General features: G+C 36.8%; 1 protein-coding gene across 1 annotated transcript in view; it reads left to right on the top strand.

Moving 5' to 3' along the window:
- The window catches only part of LRP1B (LDL receptor related protein 1B), a 2,108,848-nt gene that overhangs the window by 2,035,223 nt on the left and 55,436 nt on the right, over positions 1-18,189 (top strand). Inside the window, exon 84 of the mRNA XM_066345498.1 lies at positions 2,272-2,433. Coding sequence (XP_066201595.1) covers positions 2,272-2,433 — 162 coding nt within the window. The remainder of the gene's footprint in view (positions 1-2,271; positions 2,434-18,189) is intronic.

Here is an 18,189-nt window from a genome sequence, read left to right as displayed (position 1 = left end):
GCAGCAGATGTTTCATCTCTCATCAGCAAACAAAAGATCTGCTGCACCATAGCTCAGTTTTGAGTTAGATAATATTCCCCTGAATATGAGGAGATTTCTGCTTGTCAAAAATAAATCTCTTCACAGAAAGAGAAATAGCAGCTTTTTAAAACAATTCAGCCAGAATTTAAATAATACAAGGCATATGCCAGCTGGGGGACAACCTGGTCACTCTGCCCTAGTTCCATAACAGCTGTAGATGAGATGAAAGCATGGTGTTGTGTCCCTGGGTGACTGAAAAGGAGGGGATTTCCAGGGCCTTAGCAGCAGGTTTGTGTTTAAAAAGAGAAGAAACAAAAACCCTAGAAAGTAATGTATAAAAACTTCAACCTACAATGTTTCAGTTCTCCCTGTGTGGTATTTGTTCTGGTTGTTCTGCCATTTGATGTCTTCTGTATGTTCTGTACTGTGTGTTTCACATTTAGCTCATGTTCATTTGTGTTTCTGTTTATATTGTTTATTTCTCTGTAAGCTGTTCACTGGTGATTGTAGATGAAGAGGAAGTACTTTTTTTGTTCAGGGTATTTTTTTCCCTTGCTAACTATATTCCAACAATTTTCTACCCTCTCTATCTTTTACCACCATTTATTCTATTATTTGTTTTTGGGTTGGTTTTTTTTTGCTTATTATTGTTCAAGTGAAGGTATTTTCTCTGTAAGAAACAAATAGAAAATTCACTATCAAGAAAAATTTCTGTCTAAAAGTTTTAATGCTATTTTCTGGTAATGAAAAATACAAAGTTGATCAGCTTTTAATGTATATAAAATTTTCCTCCTTTCTCAACCTATTAATAGACTTTTATCTGGTCTCAAAATTAATAACATTTATAAATAAATTTTAAAGCAATGCTACTCAACATAAACATCTATATAATTTTCTTCATCTAGCAGTAGTTGTTTCTAGAATGGTTAAGTGTGTAGAGCCCTTTAAGGTGAAATAAATAAATAAATTGTGAAACCTCCAATTATTCATTTTCTTGGAAATGCAGGTAGATTTTATTTGGAGGCATTTTATTCACTTAAGAATGCTTTTAAGAAAAGTATAAAAATGTGGAATTGTCCTTAAACGTAGAAAATAGATTCCATGACAGTAGAGAAAACATATCACTTTCATATTTCAAGACCTAAACTTTATACTTTTGTGTTTTTCTGGCCATTCTGATTATGCTTCATGTCTACAAAGGTGAGAAGACATGGTTGGATATTCTCTGATGTTAGTAACTGAGCTGCATTTTCTCGGCTCTAGTTCATTGAGATCAATTCTGAATTTTTTTCTTGTGCTATTTGATGTTATATTTTTACATTTGTACAATCTCTAAACCTCATTCTTTCGCCCTTACAAAGAATAGCCATTAATTTTGCTTTGTTGTTCTTCACCACTTCTACAGAGCTAGTTCTGTACACAACTTTCTACTCAGCTCTTGACAATCCAGGCAAGTAGAGAGACTCATTCCCATATAACAGTTAACTGTTATGTCCAAAATACCTTACAAAATTGTTCACCTTTCATTGTGATGTTAGGTCCCACAGAGCAAATAAAGGAAAATATATATCTAAAGGTGATCCATCAGATCTGCTATTGTGTGTGTTAACATTAGACTTCTAAGTCATCTCATTAGACTATAAGTGACAGTCCTTATCAGTAATAAAAATATCAATATGAAATAAAGTAATACTTAATAAGAGCTTATATAGAAACACAGTTTGCATATTTCAAATAAAATGATGTTCATTAATATTATTATACATGACATGTCCACTTCAAATTTATTAGAATATTTATGAAAAGTTTAAGTTCTACTTTATGTAAATTCAGCAGTGGTTAGTACACGCTTAAATACTGAGAAGTATTATTTGCTCTATTTTATTTTCTAATGGCCAATACAATCTGTATTACCACATGAGTGAAGCAAAAATAATTGGAAAAGAAAAATAGGCAAGAAAAGTAGAATAATACAAGCACTTTAAATCATAAAAAGTCTGTGTAGATATAATTATGTATCAAATGATCTCTGCTAATTTTATCAGATGTGAACTTGAGTTACCATCAAATCTAGTCATCACTGGAACAATGGGAAACAGACCCAAAGAGGCCATGTTACTTCCTAAAGTCAAAGATGAATAGACCAACTTTGATGAGAACCATGCTTTCCTGATTCATATCTAGTGAGAACTCCATGAAAATACAGCACTTTAGTTCAGAAATTTCCTTTTTATTATCTTTTTCCAATAGGGAGACCCACCTGCAGCTGTGCACTGGGCTTCACTGGACCAAACTGTGGTAAAACAGTCTGTGAGAATTTTTGTCAAAATGAAGGGACCTGTAGCGTGACTGCTGGAAACCAACCCTACTGCCACTGTCTGCCTGAACACACTGGAGACAGATGTCAAGACTGTAAGTGAAAGCAGCACCCAACAGTCAGTCCAACAGCATGCTCTAATGCAGAGGTCGGGAACCTTTTTGGCTGAGAGTGCCATGAATGCCACATGTTTTAAAATGTAATTCCATGAGAGCCATACAATGACCTGTGTACGTTATGCATTATCCAATAAAAATTTGGTGTTGTCCCGAAGGACAGCTGTGATTGGCTCCAGCCACCCGCAACCATGAACATGAGCGGTAGGAAATGAAAGGATTGTAATACATGACAATGTTTTATATTTTTATCGTTATTATTATTTTTATTAAAGATTTTTCTGTGAGCCAGATGCAGCCATCAAAAGAGCCACATCTGGCTCGTTAGCCATAGGTTCCCAACCCCTGCTCTAATGTTTACATTAAGAAGTTCTTTCATTACCTATATCTTATGCCTACATGATCTCAGTTTCAGCCACCCTCTGGTTTTTAGTTTCTTCCCCTATATCACCTTAACTGAAACTTTTTTTTTACATTTTTCTCCATTCTTCTCTTATCATAAAGATGTTTCTTCTTTCACCAGCTTGGAGATTCCATGGTCTATCATTACATCATTCCCTGGAGTTCACCCTCAATGCCCTTGCTCCCTCCTCCATTCTTTCCTAGAAAACTGTAACCACAGCGTTCTGCCTGTGCTGTACTGTTGCCCCATTGCTAAGTGCAACTGAAGAAAAACACATAATCATATAGACTGGTCTCATTTTCAATTTTTGTCACTAATCTCAAATGGAAACTTACTATGGCTTCTACTTCATTTCACTAATCAACTGATTCTTCTAAATGTCGATGTCATATTTTATCCTTTCTCCTCAAACTTTCAATTCCTGCTTCCAACTTTATTCTCAGTTGAATATAGCTGTCTAAAGAGGACTGCCACTAGTTGCCACCTCCACATCCCTCAACCTGTTTGATCCCTAACCCATACACTCTTTCTTCCTTCTCACGATTAGGAGCCCCATGCTACGTCTAATACTACACTATTTACTCATACATTATTTAGTTCTTAGTGACTCATGGACACCTCTCTTCCAACAGTCCCCTTTTTCTCTTGCATTATCAATATTTTCCTTTCACCTACTCCTTTGTTGAAAAATCATACCTTGTGCCTCTTTCTAACTTTATTAACCTACATACCTTTTAACAGAACAGCATTACCCTAAGTATATTCCCCAATTGCTCTGCAATTCCTTTTTATCTTTCTTTTTATTCCATGGGCTTTATTTTCAATATTCCATTGAGACATCTCTTATCAAAGTCAAGTTATTTGATTTATTTTAATGTTATTCATGTTTTATGCCCAATAGTCATTTTTTAATTTCTATTTTACCTCTATAGTCAGCAGTTAATTACTCCTTCCTTAAAACATCTTCTTCACTTATCTTTATTTTTTTTTTGTCTCTTATTTTCATTCCAATTTTACTGGCTGCTTCTTCTCAGGGTTTTTTGTTGATTCCTTCATATTTCCCTGACCTTTAAATATTCAAGTGACTTGTGACTCTGTCCTCATATCTTTTTCTCTAAAACACTCACTCCTTGAGCCTGTGACCTCTGTATAACTTTGCACATTAAAAAGACCTCAACAGGTTTTATAAAATATAGTTGCCATTTTTTATTTTTTTAATTAGTTGAGAGCAGATGAGGCAGAGAGACATATTCCCATATATGCCCAGACCAGGATTCACCCAGAAAGCCCCCTGTGGGGTAATGCTCTGCCTGTCTGGGGTGTTGCTCCATTGCTCAGCACCTGAGCTATTTTTAGTGCCTGATGTGGAGGCCACATCCTCAGTCCACAGCTCTAGGGGCTCACTCACTAGAGCCATAGCTGTGAGAAATGGAGGGAGAGAGAGAGAGAGACAGACAGAGAGACAGAGAGAGAGAGGGAGAGAAGGGGAGGGGTGAAGCAGATGGTTGCTTCTCCTATGTTCCCTGACTGCTAGTTGAACCTGGGACTTCCACACATCAGCTAATGCTCTACCACTAAGCCAACCAGCCATGATTGGCTGTGAATTTCAACCTGTATGATGCAAGATCCACACTGGTGTGCTGCAAGAATTTTAAAACCTCTGATACCTGACTAGTCAAGCACACTGACCTCTTTTCCCTTAGATTGTCAAATAAATAAATAAATAATAGCTCACACAATAATAGCTATCTCGTATGAATGAATCAAGTTATACCTTTTATTTGTCAGATCAGCAAAACAAAATTTTTTTGGCATGTCACAGAATTTTTTAATAATTAGTTTATGTGTGCCATGAGATGAAAAAAATGGAAAATCTCTGAAATGTTTATTGTTTGCTAAATATCATCTCCAGAGATTTGGATTCTCTTAGCATGTAATGGTAATCTACATTTAAATAATCTAGATGTTTTCCAGATGTTTTATATATGTAACCAAGATTGAGACCCATTGCCTAAAACTTGCAACTAACTGCATTACTTTTTATACCCTCAAAATATGGGTGGTTTCAAATCTATGTGTCCAGCTAAACCTTGCTTTGGAGTCACAGATTTTTATACTTGAGTGTCTATTTGATATCTTTGCTTGTTTTTTAATTAACCTGATTTTCTCACCCCAAAACTCTTCTACCATAGTTTATCTTATGTCTTTAACCAAAATGCTCAAGTCCAAAATCATGGAGTCATTTTTTACCTTTCTTTTTCTCTTATACTCCACCTTTATTCTTTTACTTTTAAAGTAGTCCCCAAATCTAAACTCTTGCCTCCACTTACATTCTCACTACCCTCTTTGAAGCTACCAGCATCTCTTATCTGGATTGTTACCAACCGGTCTCTAGGTTTTATCTATCTTCTGTATTTATTCTCAAAAAAGCAGCCACATAAACAGTTGTACATTTTACCCGTAACTTAAAAAATGTTTTTTCATCTCAGTCACTTATACTAAGACCTTTCTACATCCAGTAATACTTGTAGTTATTTTTACTTTTTTGCTTTAATTCTATTAATTCATTTAATTCAACTAATGAACAAAATATTGTTTTTATTCTCCTTTTACAGAGGAGGCAACTACAGAGGCACAAAGAACTTCCTAAAGATCTCAGTGTTAGTAATCAAGATAGTCAAGATTTAAACCCAGACAGTCCATCTCCAGGGCCCATACCCTTAAAAGTTACTTAGCATTCTGGTCCCTGGATTGTTGAATGTCACTGAGGACCACATTGTGAGTGACCTAGGTCTCTTGTCATTATAGAAAGTATGTAGAATGGCAGAGACGCAAGCGATGTTTCCTTTTCTATGTGTACATTCTCCACATAGTCCTTGGCATGTATAGATGCCACTATCTATAGCCAATGCCCTTGTTCATGTTGTTTACCTCTTAAGTGACCTGCATCACAGGCTATCAAAGTTTATTTGGCAGATGCAACCAGATACAATCTAGTTGTAAGCACTCTTCACATATGGTTCAGTTCTCATCACTCTCTTATCTCTCTCCTCTCAATCTAACACAGTATTCCAACAAAACTTCCATTTACTAACTCATCATTTATTTGTCTATTTATTTATTTGCTCCATCATTCTCACAATCCTGAATGATTTTCAAGCAAATCAGGGTCAAATACTAACTACTATCCCATATAATGCAAATGGTCATGAAAAGCCAAACTATTTTTGCATAAAAGCACACTGATTATGCTTCTTTATTTGTCAACTTCCTTGGCATTGTGATTTTTTTCATGCTATTTTTTTTCTCTGAAATGTACTTTCTTCATATTCCTCCTTCCCTTTATCCCTCCATGCCAAATTCTTTCTACCTGTCTTGTTCTAGCTTAATCACCATTTCCTTTTAAAAGTTGTTCATATTGGCCTTCAGCTGGAATTAATCTCTTCTTCTTCTGAATTTTGAAGTCACTGGACTTTCACCTCTTTCTGGCTCTATTCATTTTACCTAGTAATATATATGTGTGTGTGTGTGTGTGTGTGTGTGTGTGTGTGTGTGTGTATACATATATATATATATATATATATTTTTATTTTTCTGAAGCTAGTAACGGGGAGAGACAGTCAGACAGACTCTCGCATGCGCCCAACCGGGATCCACCCGGCACGCCCACCAGGGGGTGATGCTCTGCCCACCAGGGGGCGATGCTCTGCTCCTCCGGGGCATCGCTCTGCCGTGACCAGAGCCACTTTAGCGCCTGGGGCAGAGGCCAAGGAGCCATCCCCAGCGCCTGGGCCATCTTTGCTCCAATGGAGCCTTGGCTGCGGGAGGGGAAGAGAGAGACAGAGAGGAAGGAGAGGGGGAGGGGTGGAGAAGCAGATGGGCGCTTCTCCTGTGTGCCTTGGCCGGGAATCGAACCAGGGACTTCTGCACGCCAGGCCGACGCTCTACCACTGAGCCAACCAGCCAGAACCTACCTAGTAATATTTTTATTTTGTACATTCTTCTTACCTGTCTAAGATGACCTCTCTGAGATTAACCCAACAATGGCAATTGTCAAATAAACAAATGAAAAAATAAATAATCATACATAAATAAATAAGAGCTGTTTGGAGACAAGTTAATAAGTGAAAAAGTATTTTAATACACAAAAACTATATTTAATCAGGGTACAGAAATCTAGTATTTTTTGTGTGAATTTATCTCTTGGTTCCCAATTCCATCATCCTAGATCAGTCGTTTGTTTTAATTTTTTTATTTCGGTTGAAGTATTTTTTATTTTTTAATTTTTATTTTTAATTTATTGTATTGACATAGTTTTAATTGTCTCACTCAATATAACACCTTTCACCCCCTGAATTCTGTGATCCATGCCCCGTTCAAAGCCTCTTTCCTTCTCATCTCACTGCCTTTTCCCCCATTCCCTCTACTTCTATCCCCACTTTCTCTCTAGAAATTACTTCCCTACTGTCTGTATCTATGTGTTATGTATATATAATTTGCCTAATCCCTTCACCTTCTTTGACCTCATCCCCTCTTCACCCTTCCCTTTGACAGCTGTCCATTTGTTCCCTATGAGCCTGCATCAGTTGCCATTTTGTTCCTTAGTTTATTGTGAAGTGTTTCTGTTAAAATGTCAAATGTAAGCCTTATTGGGGTTCTTTTGTGGGCAATTAATTGCTTTTCTCTTGCAGCTTTTACTGTTCTTTTTTTGTCTCTTAACTTTGACATTTTAATTATGATGTGTCTTGGTATGGGCCTTTTTGGGTTCATCTTTAATGGGGCTCTCTGTGCTTCTTGAACTTGTGTGACTTTTTCCTTTATCAATTTAGGGAAATTTTTAGCTATGATTTCTTCAAACAAGTTCTCTATCCCTTGTTTGTTTTCTTCTCCTTCAGAAACCCCTACAATGTAGATGTTGTTTCTCTTCATGTTGTCACAGAGGTCTCTTAGAATTTTCTCAACCTTTTTGAGTTTCTTTTCTTTTTGCTGTTCTGATTCTGTGTTTACATTTATCTTTTCCTCTAAATCACTGATTCCATCCTATGTTTCATCCAGCCTGCTGTTGATTCCATGTAGTGCAGTCTTTATTTCAGATATTGTATTTGCCATTTCTCACTGTATTTTTATTTTATGGTTTTTAAGTCCTTTTGAAGGCTCACTAAGTTCTCACTCTGATCATCCATTCTTCCTCTAAGATCTTTGAGCATCCTAATAAACTTTATATTAAACTCTGCATCTGGTAGTTTGGTTACTTTCATTTCATTTAATTATTTTTCTTGGGATTTCTCCTGTTGATTAATTTGGGTCATATTTCTTTGTCCATTTTGTCTGTGTATTAGGTATCTCTGCTCTGACTCTCAAATTTGTTGTGACATCTTTATGAGAAAGATGGGCTCAATGGTACTAACCACCAGGCTTCCTGAGCTCCTTGCTCTAGGAATATTTTTTGAAGGTTATTGTTGGGGACTGAATAAATAAACAGGGTATTTTTGCAATTTGTAGAGAGGTGCCAGGCCCAACCCCCACCTCACCTGCCTAGTTAACAGAGAGCTACACCTGATTCCCATTTGTCTCACCCATGTTATCCAAAAGAGGCTGGAAGCTCATTTTTATTAGTGTAAAGTTAGTTTTTGAATGGTATGGTGTGAGTTGTCTTTGAGTTGCCTTGGAAACTTAATTGAATGGCTAATGGACCACGTTTTTTCCATGAGTAAAGGCAGGTGTGCTTTTGGAGCAGTTACCTTATCACTGAGGAACAGTAGAGACTGTTCACCGTAGCATCCTCTCGAATCCATCTGTGAGTGTGCATGTGTGTGTGTATGTGTGTGTGTGTGTGTGTGTGTGTGTGTGTATGTGTGTGTGTGTATATATATATATCTTTAAGTCCCTGTCTATCATTTATTTCAATACCATACCTTTTCCCGTTCGGGACCCTGGTATATATTTGTCATGGCTGGACCATGACAGGTTATATTTACTCTTTTATTGTATATGAGTCTTGAATGCAGTTGGCCATTTTGTGGGTAGAGTTATCCCTTCAGCGTGACTTGCTCAAAGGAACAATCTTGATCACATATATTAGATTCTGTGCTGTGTCTGTTCTATGGGGTGTATTTGTTCTCTGCAGTATCTGGTGCCTGCTGGACTCTTCATTTCGGCGTGCTTTTTATGTAGCTAGCTGAGTCTAGTGTTGTTGTGGTCTGCCATGCACTACTGGTTGTGTTGGTTCTGGGTTCTCTTGGGTAGAGTTTGGGTATGAATTGACATTAGCCGTTTAGTAACCCATGTGGGCTATCTGTTTAGAGCTACTACTCTGTTTGCCTTTTGTGTGTGTTTTTCCACCTGAGTAGTATGGGAAGAACCAATCTGTATATAATGACCAGCTTCCTTCTGCTAAGAGCTGAAAGCAGCTCCATAAAAGGGCCCAAGCTCTGTAAGGTTTGCCTCCACTTTATAGCTGCTTCACCTCCTCTTGCTGCTACCTGACCTTTACACAGTCTTTTTTAGAAAAACTTTGGTATAAGCTCAGACTGGATCCCTCCAAATCCTCTACAGTTTGAAAGCTTGGTCATTTAGGGCAGCTGAGTTAAGAATGACAATGTTAGTGGGACCCCCTACTTTATGAGTCTCTTGGTTAGGAGCTCAGTATGGAGAAAGTGACCCCTACTCCAAAGCCTAATCCTTCAGACAGTGTTGGATAGTCCAATTCTATTTATCCCTAACATGGTGAGCAGCAGGTTTAGATTGGGGGTGCTGACAGTCTCCTCTGCAGAAGTTCTTCCAGATGGAGAGCCCCTGGTCTCAGGAGGAAGCCTGGGAGAGTCCTCTACAAGTGTTGACTGTGCCCTCCTTGGGAGTGGCTAAACCCCTTGACCAGTCCTAACAATAGGCTCCAAGGAACCTACACCTTGAATGTCCATGCTCCAAGCCTCTCTCCCTTCTCCTTATGGATCCTAGACCACCAGGTCAGGATATCTGGGATCTGGGTCAGCCAATTGTGAAGCTCCAAACTGTACAATATGTATGCAAGTCACTGTGCAGTTTCTGACCACAGAAAACAGAACTCACCTCAGTTGGGCCCAGTGTTTGATGAACTCTCCCTTTGGACATACCACCAGTAAGGGTTGTTAGGTCATGATCCAATGCTCTCTCCACAGCTGGTCACTGGATGTGGCAGCCCTGGGCCTCCCAGGAGGAAACCTGATGCAAACTCATGCAATATAATGCACATGACTAGCTTTCAGCAACCTTATTGGAGCTACAAGCAAACCAGAGTTTATGGATACCTGTACTGGTCACACCTGCACAAGGAAATACCAGTCCACATGCCTAGGCTGGCATTTACCCACATTTGGTCTCGGGACAAGTCAGTAAATGGCCCAACATTCCCTGAAAATCACCTCCTGCTGCCTCTGTCTGTGGGCTGCTTATTGGGCTTAGCTCTGGAAAACAATCTCTGGTAGAGTCTAGAGCTTGGGCAATTCAAGAATTAGGAAGGGTGGTAAATGTTGCTCCTGCCCCAGGGTCCCAAGTGTCAGTCTGTCCTGGGAGCAGGACAGCCCTTTCTGCATTTCCATCCTTCTTTCCAGTCTCAGTGTTGCCCTATGACTCTTTGGTTATAGACTCCTCTTCATTTAGTCCCAAGTTGGTTTTTCAGGGTGATTGTTCTAAAATTTAGTTATAACTCTAGTTTGGTCTTGTGAAGCAGCAGCTGGAACAGCCACTTACTGTATCACATTCTTAGAATCCCCATTCTTGATTTTTTTAAAATAAGTTTTGGGCCTAACCAGGCAGTGGTGCAGTGGATAGAGTGTCAGACTGGGATGCAGAAGAACCCAGGTTTGAGATCCCGAGGTCACTAGCTTGAGCACAGGCTCATTTGGTTTGAGCAAAGCTCACCAGCTTGGACCCAAGGTCGCTGGCTCGAGCAAGGGGTTACTCGGTCTGCTGAAGACCCGCGGTCAAGGCACATATGAGAAAGCAATCAATGAACAACTAAGGTATCGCAACATGCAACAAAAAACTAATGATTAATGCTTCTCATCTCTCCTTTCCTGTCTGTCTGTCCCTGACTATCCCTCTCTCTGACTCACTCTCTGTCTCTGTACAAAAAAAAAAAAGTTTTGGCCCTGGCCAGTTGGCTCAGCAGTAGAGTGTTAGCCTGGTGTGTGGATGTTCCAGGTTTGATTACTGGTCAGGGCACACAGGAGAAGTGACCATCTGCTTCTCCACCACCCCCTTCTCTTTTCTCTCCTTCTATATCTCTCTTCCTCTCCCACAGCCATAGCTTGGTTATAATGTGTTGGCCCCAGGCACTGAGGAGGGCTCCATGACTTCATCTCAGGTGCTAAAATAGCCCATTTGCCAAGCAACAGAGCAGCAGCCCCATATAGGCAGAGCATAGGCCCATAGGGGGCTTGTTGGGTGGATCCCAGTTGGGGCACATGTGGGAGTCTGTCTCCCTGTCTCCCTGATTCTCACTTAAGAAAAATAAAAATAAGTAAAAATGTTTTAAAAATACTATGCGGCCATCATGATAGCAATTTTAATTCTTAAAAAGAGTAAAATTAACAGCTTATGTTTTAATTGGTAACTAATAGAATTACAATCTGAGGTATCCTAATGCATTATAAAAGCCTACATTATAGTTTTATCATTATTAGCAGTCATAGCACTACCCACCTTTTACTGCAAAGCACTTATTAAAATTAATCAATTAATCCTTAGACAGAGGTTAAATAACTTGCTCACAGTTTCAATGTAGTAATATGATAGTCAGCATTGGACCCCAGGAGTTGTTGATCAAAATGTTGACAAAAAGTTCTGTTCTTTGGCAGCAAATAATACTGTTCTTTGGCAGCAAAATAAGTCTGTGGACAATGTCATTAAAATGATAAATCCAACAGCTGACAAAAGCATAATATATTTAGGATCTATTAGCTGTGAGTTGGCAAGGTTCAACGAACCTGGTGTTCTGTCAAACTTGTATCTTAGATTACAAAACCTTCTCACTGTAAATGAAGGAATGACAGAATGGTTCATTACAGTGCCTAATTAAAGGTCCATTAGTGGGAGGTAAAACATCAGGTCTTAGTTGTGCTGAGTAAAAACATTTCACAACCCTAATGGCAATATAAAATCCTGGGGTCGGAAATGCAAATTAATTTTAACAGCAGCTCCCATGGTGGAGAGACAGAGATAAATAATGTCAAAAGAAAATTATGTATTCTTTAAGTGCTTCGAGAGCAAATATATCTCCCTTTCATGCTATTTGGAGCAAGGATTCTTCTTAGTATAAATAAAAAAATAAATATACATGGCATTTTACATTTAGATCTGGAAGTTAACTATGAGGTCAACAATATCTGAGGTTATTTGTAATTAAATAGTAATGACATTAGGGCAAAATAGACAATGCAAACCAACTTATTTTGTTTCTAAGAGCAAGATATTCAAATCAAATGGCAATCTATTCTGTCATTGATATTTTCAAAGTCCTCTAGTGATCTGCTTGAGGAACCCTTATACTTTCAGTTAGAACTGATTATTAGAAATGTACCTGTTTGGCTCAGTGCTGCTGGTTTCAGTAAGTGCAGACATTAAGTAATCTTTAAAATTTATAATATAAGGAGTACATAGTAGTAATCCAAATATATCATTTTTTATAACTGGTATTATAACTATTGTCTATCAAGTAACTTATAAACAGACATGAGACTACCATATGTGATAATGTGGTGGATTATTTGTAGCACATGTCTTCCCAAGCAATTTTATTCCATTAGTCAGCTCGTCACTAAACATGGTGTGGTGTTTACTATGGTAGGTACCGCAAAAATCATGGTGTCAGAGATATTTCCTGCCCTCAAAAGGCTTGCTGTTGAATGTGTTCTTCTGAAAATGAAACAAGTTATTATGTGATCATTTAAGAAAACACAGAGGACACCAATACCCAGGAAAGAACATAGAATTCAGCTTATTGGGAAGACATTTTAAAGGAAGTGAAATCCAAACTGAAACCAGAAGATAGGAGAAGCTAACCAGGTGAAGAGAGGAAACGGAGTGGAAAAGCATTTGCAAAGACTCAGAAAAAAATTTTTTTGAAATTCATATTATATTTTTTTTCTAGAGTCTCCTAAGGGAGATATGACAAGGGAAATAACAATCACTGAACATGTATAATGTATTGGTAACAGAGATATATGCTGTTATTCATCATTTGATCTGATATATGATGGTTTAACAAGTGCTCATACAACACTGTGAGGTTAGTTTATTAGTCCAATGTTACAAGTGCCAAAAAAAAAGCCATTCTTTGTATCTGCCAGGTTAAAGAACACAGGAATAATAATCTGTAGCCTTTTGGGTCTGAATCAAAAGTACACTTCTCTTGGTGTAATCTTCTATCATTATTAAATGTTATATAAATCCTGCCCATGCTACTGCATCATTTTAGACTCACTATGAGGATGCTCAAAGTTCAGATGGCATGCTGGCTCAGTCTGGTTGTTACAAGTTTCTACTCCATTGAAAAGAATGGTTAATAAGAATTTTAATCTTGAGCTGATTAAGCCTACATTACGACCAAGCAGAAGAGACCAAATAACTAACAATGAAATAAAAATAAAATAAACCTATATACTTTTATTAATTAATGTCACCCCATTAAATTTCATTTTAAAAAGGAAAAAGAAAATAGAATCTTTTCGGTACTCTTGTTAATGTGAAAGCCACTTAGAACTAAGCTAAAACAACAAGAAGAGATCTTGACATAAAAAAAAAAGAAATTATTGCTCATGACTAGCTATTTCTTAAGTATTCAAGATTCTTATAACATGCACAGCTAGAGTGGCAAAACATTTGGAGCCATGGCTACTGAGTGTTCTCTAGTTCTTTTTCTTTTGTTGAGAAAATAAACACTGTTTTCATGTAGGTTCTCATCAGCTATTGCCTGGATTATTTACAACATAATTCCTTATGTACTTTTTCTTCCAACCTTGGAAACTTGTTCATTGTCTGAAAAATGTACCCCCTTTCATTTTTCATACCTCTTTTTTACATATGGAATTCTCCATATCTGTTCATTTATGTTGTGTCTTCTTAACTTCCTTTTCCTAGGACCATCATTTTAAAAATGTATTAATGTCATCATTGTGTTCTTCACTCTCTACCCTACTAGAATATAAAATAGGTCACAGTGTTTTACATACCTCATCGATCTTGGGAGTTAACTCAGTGCCTGGATTTGGTACATAGTGTTAAGTATGTGAGTGAATGTAAACAAAGTAGAAGGGTCCTGTTTGCAGCCTGCTAGGTCCCCTCTTTTTTTCTGCGCTCCAACAAGATCCCACCTTTATTTAGCAACTCATTGAGATCCATACTCCATGAAAAACTTTGTGCTGTGTTTTTAGGTTGAAAAGATAGTGTAAAAATAGAATTGGTTTTGAATTAATGTGTTTGAAGAAAAATAAATACATTCATGTAAACATAATATAGAATGGTGAGTTATAAGTAAGACAGCGTAATAATTTTATTAATTTTTTTTTTCTGAAGCTAGAAACGGGGAGAGACAGTCAGACAGACTCCCGCATGCGCCCGACCGGGATCCACCCAGCACGCCCACCAGGGGGCGATGCTCTGCCCCTCGGGGCGTCGCTCTGCCTGACCAGAGCCACTCTAGCGCCTGGGGCAGAGGCCAAGGAGCCATCCCCAGCGCCTGGGCCATCTTTTGCTCCAATGGAGCCTCGGCTGCGGGAAGGGAAGAGAGAGACAGAGAGGAAGGAGAGGAGGAGGGGTGGAGAAGCAGATGGGCGCTTCTCCTGTATGCCCTGGCCGGGAATCGAACCCAGGACTTCTGCATGCCAGGCCGACGCTCCACCATAATTTTATTAATTTAATCTAGATGATTGAGAGGAAATTTTCAAAACTTTAAAAATATTGTTGAAAGCAATTTGATTCAGTAGTAAAAATAGAATTATGAAAAATGGATTTTTATATATGTAATGCTATACCTTCATTTAGAGGAAATGTAAAATAATAATGAGGCAAAAGATTTAGGCAAAAATCTGCTTGTGTAAAGGAGAATTTATTAGAAATTTTAGTAAATCTTTCCAATCTCCCAGTTTGCCAGATGTGATTTAAAGTACATATACTACTGTGGTCCCTGGTCTACTGCAGGTGTTAGGTTCCAGAACCCCTACTATAGGTGGAAATCCATCAATAGCAACCTTATATTTATTTTATTATTTATATATATTTTAAAGCTTTATTTCAATTTAATATTCTTTTAATATGTTTTAATTAATATTTTTATATTATTTTCAAATTTTTAGGTAGAAAATGCTCATTTCACCAGAAAAAATAATTAAAATAATAAATATATAAAAATACCTTTATACCACATAATCCCACAAGATAGTGAAAAATCCATGATAAAAAATTAGTTATATACAATTTAAAAATCCACAATACAGTGAGACCACACAAAGTGAGCTGTGATATGGTGAGGGATGACTCAATTATTAAAATTAATTTGTTCAATTGATATATATTGAATGTATATGGATATTATTTATTATTCTAGGTGTTGGGAGATATATCAGTATAACAGCTCTTTGAAGAAACTTGCTTACATAATTTTTGATAAATAAAAAACCAAAAGACAATCTTTTCCAATTAAAAGCCAAAGTTACAACTTAAACTTATCTAGTGAGAAACCCAGCAGAGATTGGAAATAGACTTTACTCCATACTCCTTAGAAGTGTAGCATTTTTCATATGCTTAAATTTCAAATTCTAATAATATGTTTATAAAGTTAACCATGGATGAACTTTTATCTCTATGTCATTTAGCTTACACTTAGAATTTTAGTAATTATGTTTAATAATTTCCGTATTACTGAAAGAAACTTTCAGAATGTTGTATTACTCTTCCTGGCATCATACCAACAAGTTTATTTTTATTTCAGCTTTACTTGACTTTGGTACTACCCAGTCTCACAATACACTTAAAATGGTGCTTCACCATAAATTATATAACAACGTTGTTAAACCGTATATGCTTATGCCACACTAGCACTACCAACAGGTATTTTGCCTTCTTTTTCCAACTTAAGGAAGAGTTAATGTATAAAACATTATGAGACAATGAAAGATAGTCTTAAAACTACTTAATTGAAGGCAGAAAATAACCAGTCATACAAGACATAACTAGTAACTGCCTACAGAGAGATTTGTACTTAAATAAATTGAATAGGCTCAGTTAGAAGTCTTTATCAAAAACAAACAAATAAATAAAAATCAAGATTTTACATGAATAGAAGGCATCCATGATTGTAATTCTGCTGTGCTTGGTGTTAAGCAAACTGAATGGGTTCTAAATAATTATCTGCAAACAGAATTGAGTATTTGAAAACAACATAGTACATAAATTATGACAAACACATAGATTGAACAAAAATATTTACTTGAGGCTTATCTCCAACCAAGCAAATTGTTTCTACTGAAATACACCTGCCATCATAATTTTTAAAAATAAATAATTTAAATGTAAATTTAAGGCACAGTTCTTAAATCACAGTAACTTTAAAACACAGTTCTTTAATCAGATTTAGATTGTCAATTGATTTGCATGTCAACTGTTTGAGAAAATGCCATGTGTCAGGAATCTTTACGCACTTTAAATGGAAGAAAATAAAATAAGATTATTATCTTATATACATATTATTATTCTGTTTAATGTAAAAATTAAAACCTCTTTTGGTAGTTCATATTTGAATAGAAAATATTTTGTATTTATCAGATTACTGATAAAAACAAAAATGACAAGAGAGTCATCATCAGCTCTAGAAGCTCTATTAGCTTCTGAGATCCATAGCAAAAGACCAAAAACAGGAAAGAATTATATTTATAATTTACTCTACAGTTATAGAACCCACCAAATAAAGAAAAGCAGATCTCTGCTTAAATCGAACAGTGCATTCATGATTATACTTATTTATTCAGTTTTATTCTCATGAATGCAAAATATGTAAGCTTAATTAAAATTTTTTATTTTTTGATTTTTAGAGAGAGAGAGGAAGACAGATAGAGAAAAAGAAACATCTACTTGTTTCACTAATTGATGCATTCATTGGTTGACTCTTGTATGTGCCTTGACCGAAAAATTGAACCCACAACCGTGTAATATTGGGAGGACGCACTAACTCAGATTTTTTGAACCATTGATCTGTGACTGGTGCCAGTCCACTAGAAATGTCTTGCTGGCCTGGCAAAGAGTTAACCACCCTGATGATGTATGAAGATTATAGACCCAGTAGTCTTAGTTGCATTTGCTTATGCTCAGGGTGATTGCCACTTATCAGCCTATATTATTGATGAAACTATTATTGAGGTTGTTTTAGATATCTTTGAAACTTGGAGGTTCATTTGAACAACCTTTTGCACTGTGCAGAGCATTTTTAAGTCATGCACAATGGACAAAAAGCATTTGAACAAACTTATGTAGTATTCAATACATTGTACATGGTGAAGTTCAGAAGTCAAGTACCAGCTTGTACCATGTTGCACTATTATGCATGGTAAGATAAAACTTTGCTGTGTGTTTCCATTTCTGGCTGGCCAAATCACCAGCCCCAAGTTTAGAAATGTTGCTCCAACCAATTAAGCTACCCTGCAAGGGCAGTTTAATTTAAATAAATATATATTTTTAAAACTCTGTTGTTTTCCAACAAATGAAGTTACATTAAAAAGAACAAATACTAAATAAAAAGGAGATAGCTAATAATTTGTCATAACATAGATGCTTAATTATATGAAAATGAACAATTAGGAGAAGAACCTATTTCTTTGGGGTTGCTATCAGAGAATCATATACATCTTAACTATAGCAAGCACTCTGAGAAATAGAAAGTCACATCAGAAAAAGCTAAGAACCATATGATTTCATTCATATGTGGGATATGAAACTGAAACTCATAGACAAGAGACAACAAAATGATGGTTATCAGAAGGAAGGGGGTGAGGGGCTTAATAAAGATTAAAGGGGGCTAAATATATGTTGGCAGAAGATGATTTGATTTGGGGGGAGCACACAATGGAATATACAGATTGTGTGTCCTAGAAATGTGCACTTAAAACCTGCATGATCTTATCAACTAATGTCACCCCAATAAATTTAATTTAAAAATTAAATAAAATATATTTCTAAAAAGAAGTTTTGGTCCTGGCCAGTGGCTCAGTGGATAGAGTGTCGGCCTGGAATATGAACATCCTGGGTTCAATTCCTGGTCAGGAAGCCACACCCTTCTCTCCCCCACCCTCTCCCCCTTCTCT

This window comes from Saccopteryx leptura, chromosome 7 (genome assembly GCF_036850995.1).
Source record: "Saccopteryx leptura isolate mSacLep1 chromosome 7, mSacLep1_pri_phased_curated, whole genome shotgun sequence".
Lineage (NCBI taxonomy): Eukaryota > Metazoa > Chordata > Mammalia > Chiroptera > Emballonuridae > Saccopteryx > Saccopteryx leptura.
The sequence above is the reverse complement of the archived record's forward strand: the minus strand, read 5'-3'. Positions and strand labels throughout refer to the sequence as shown.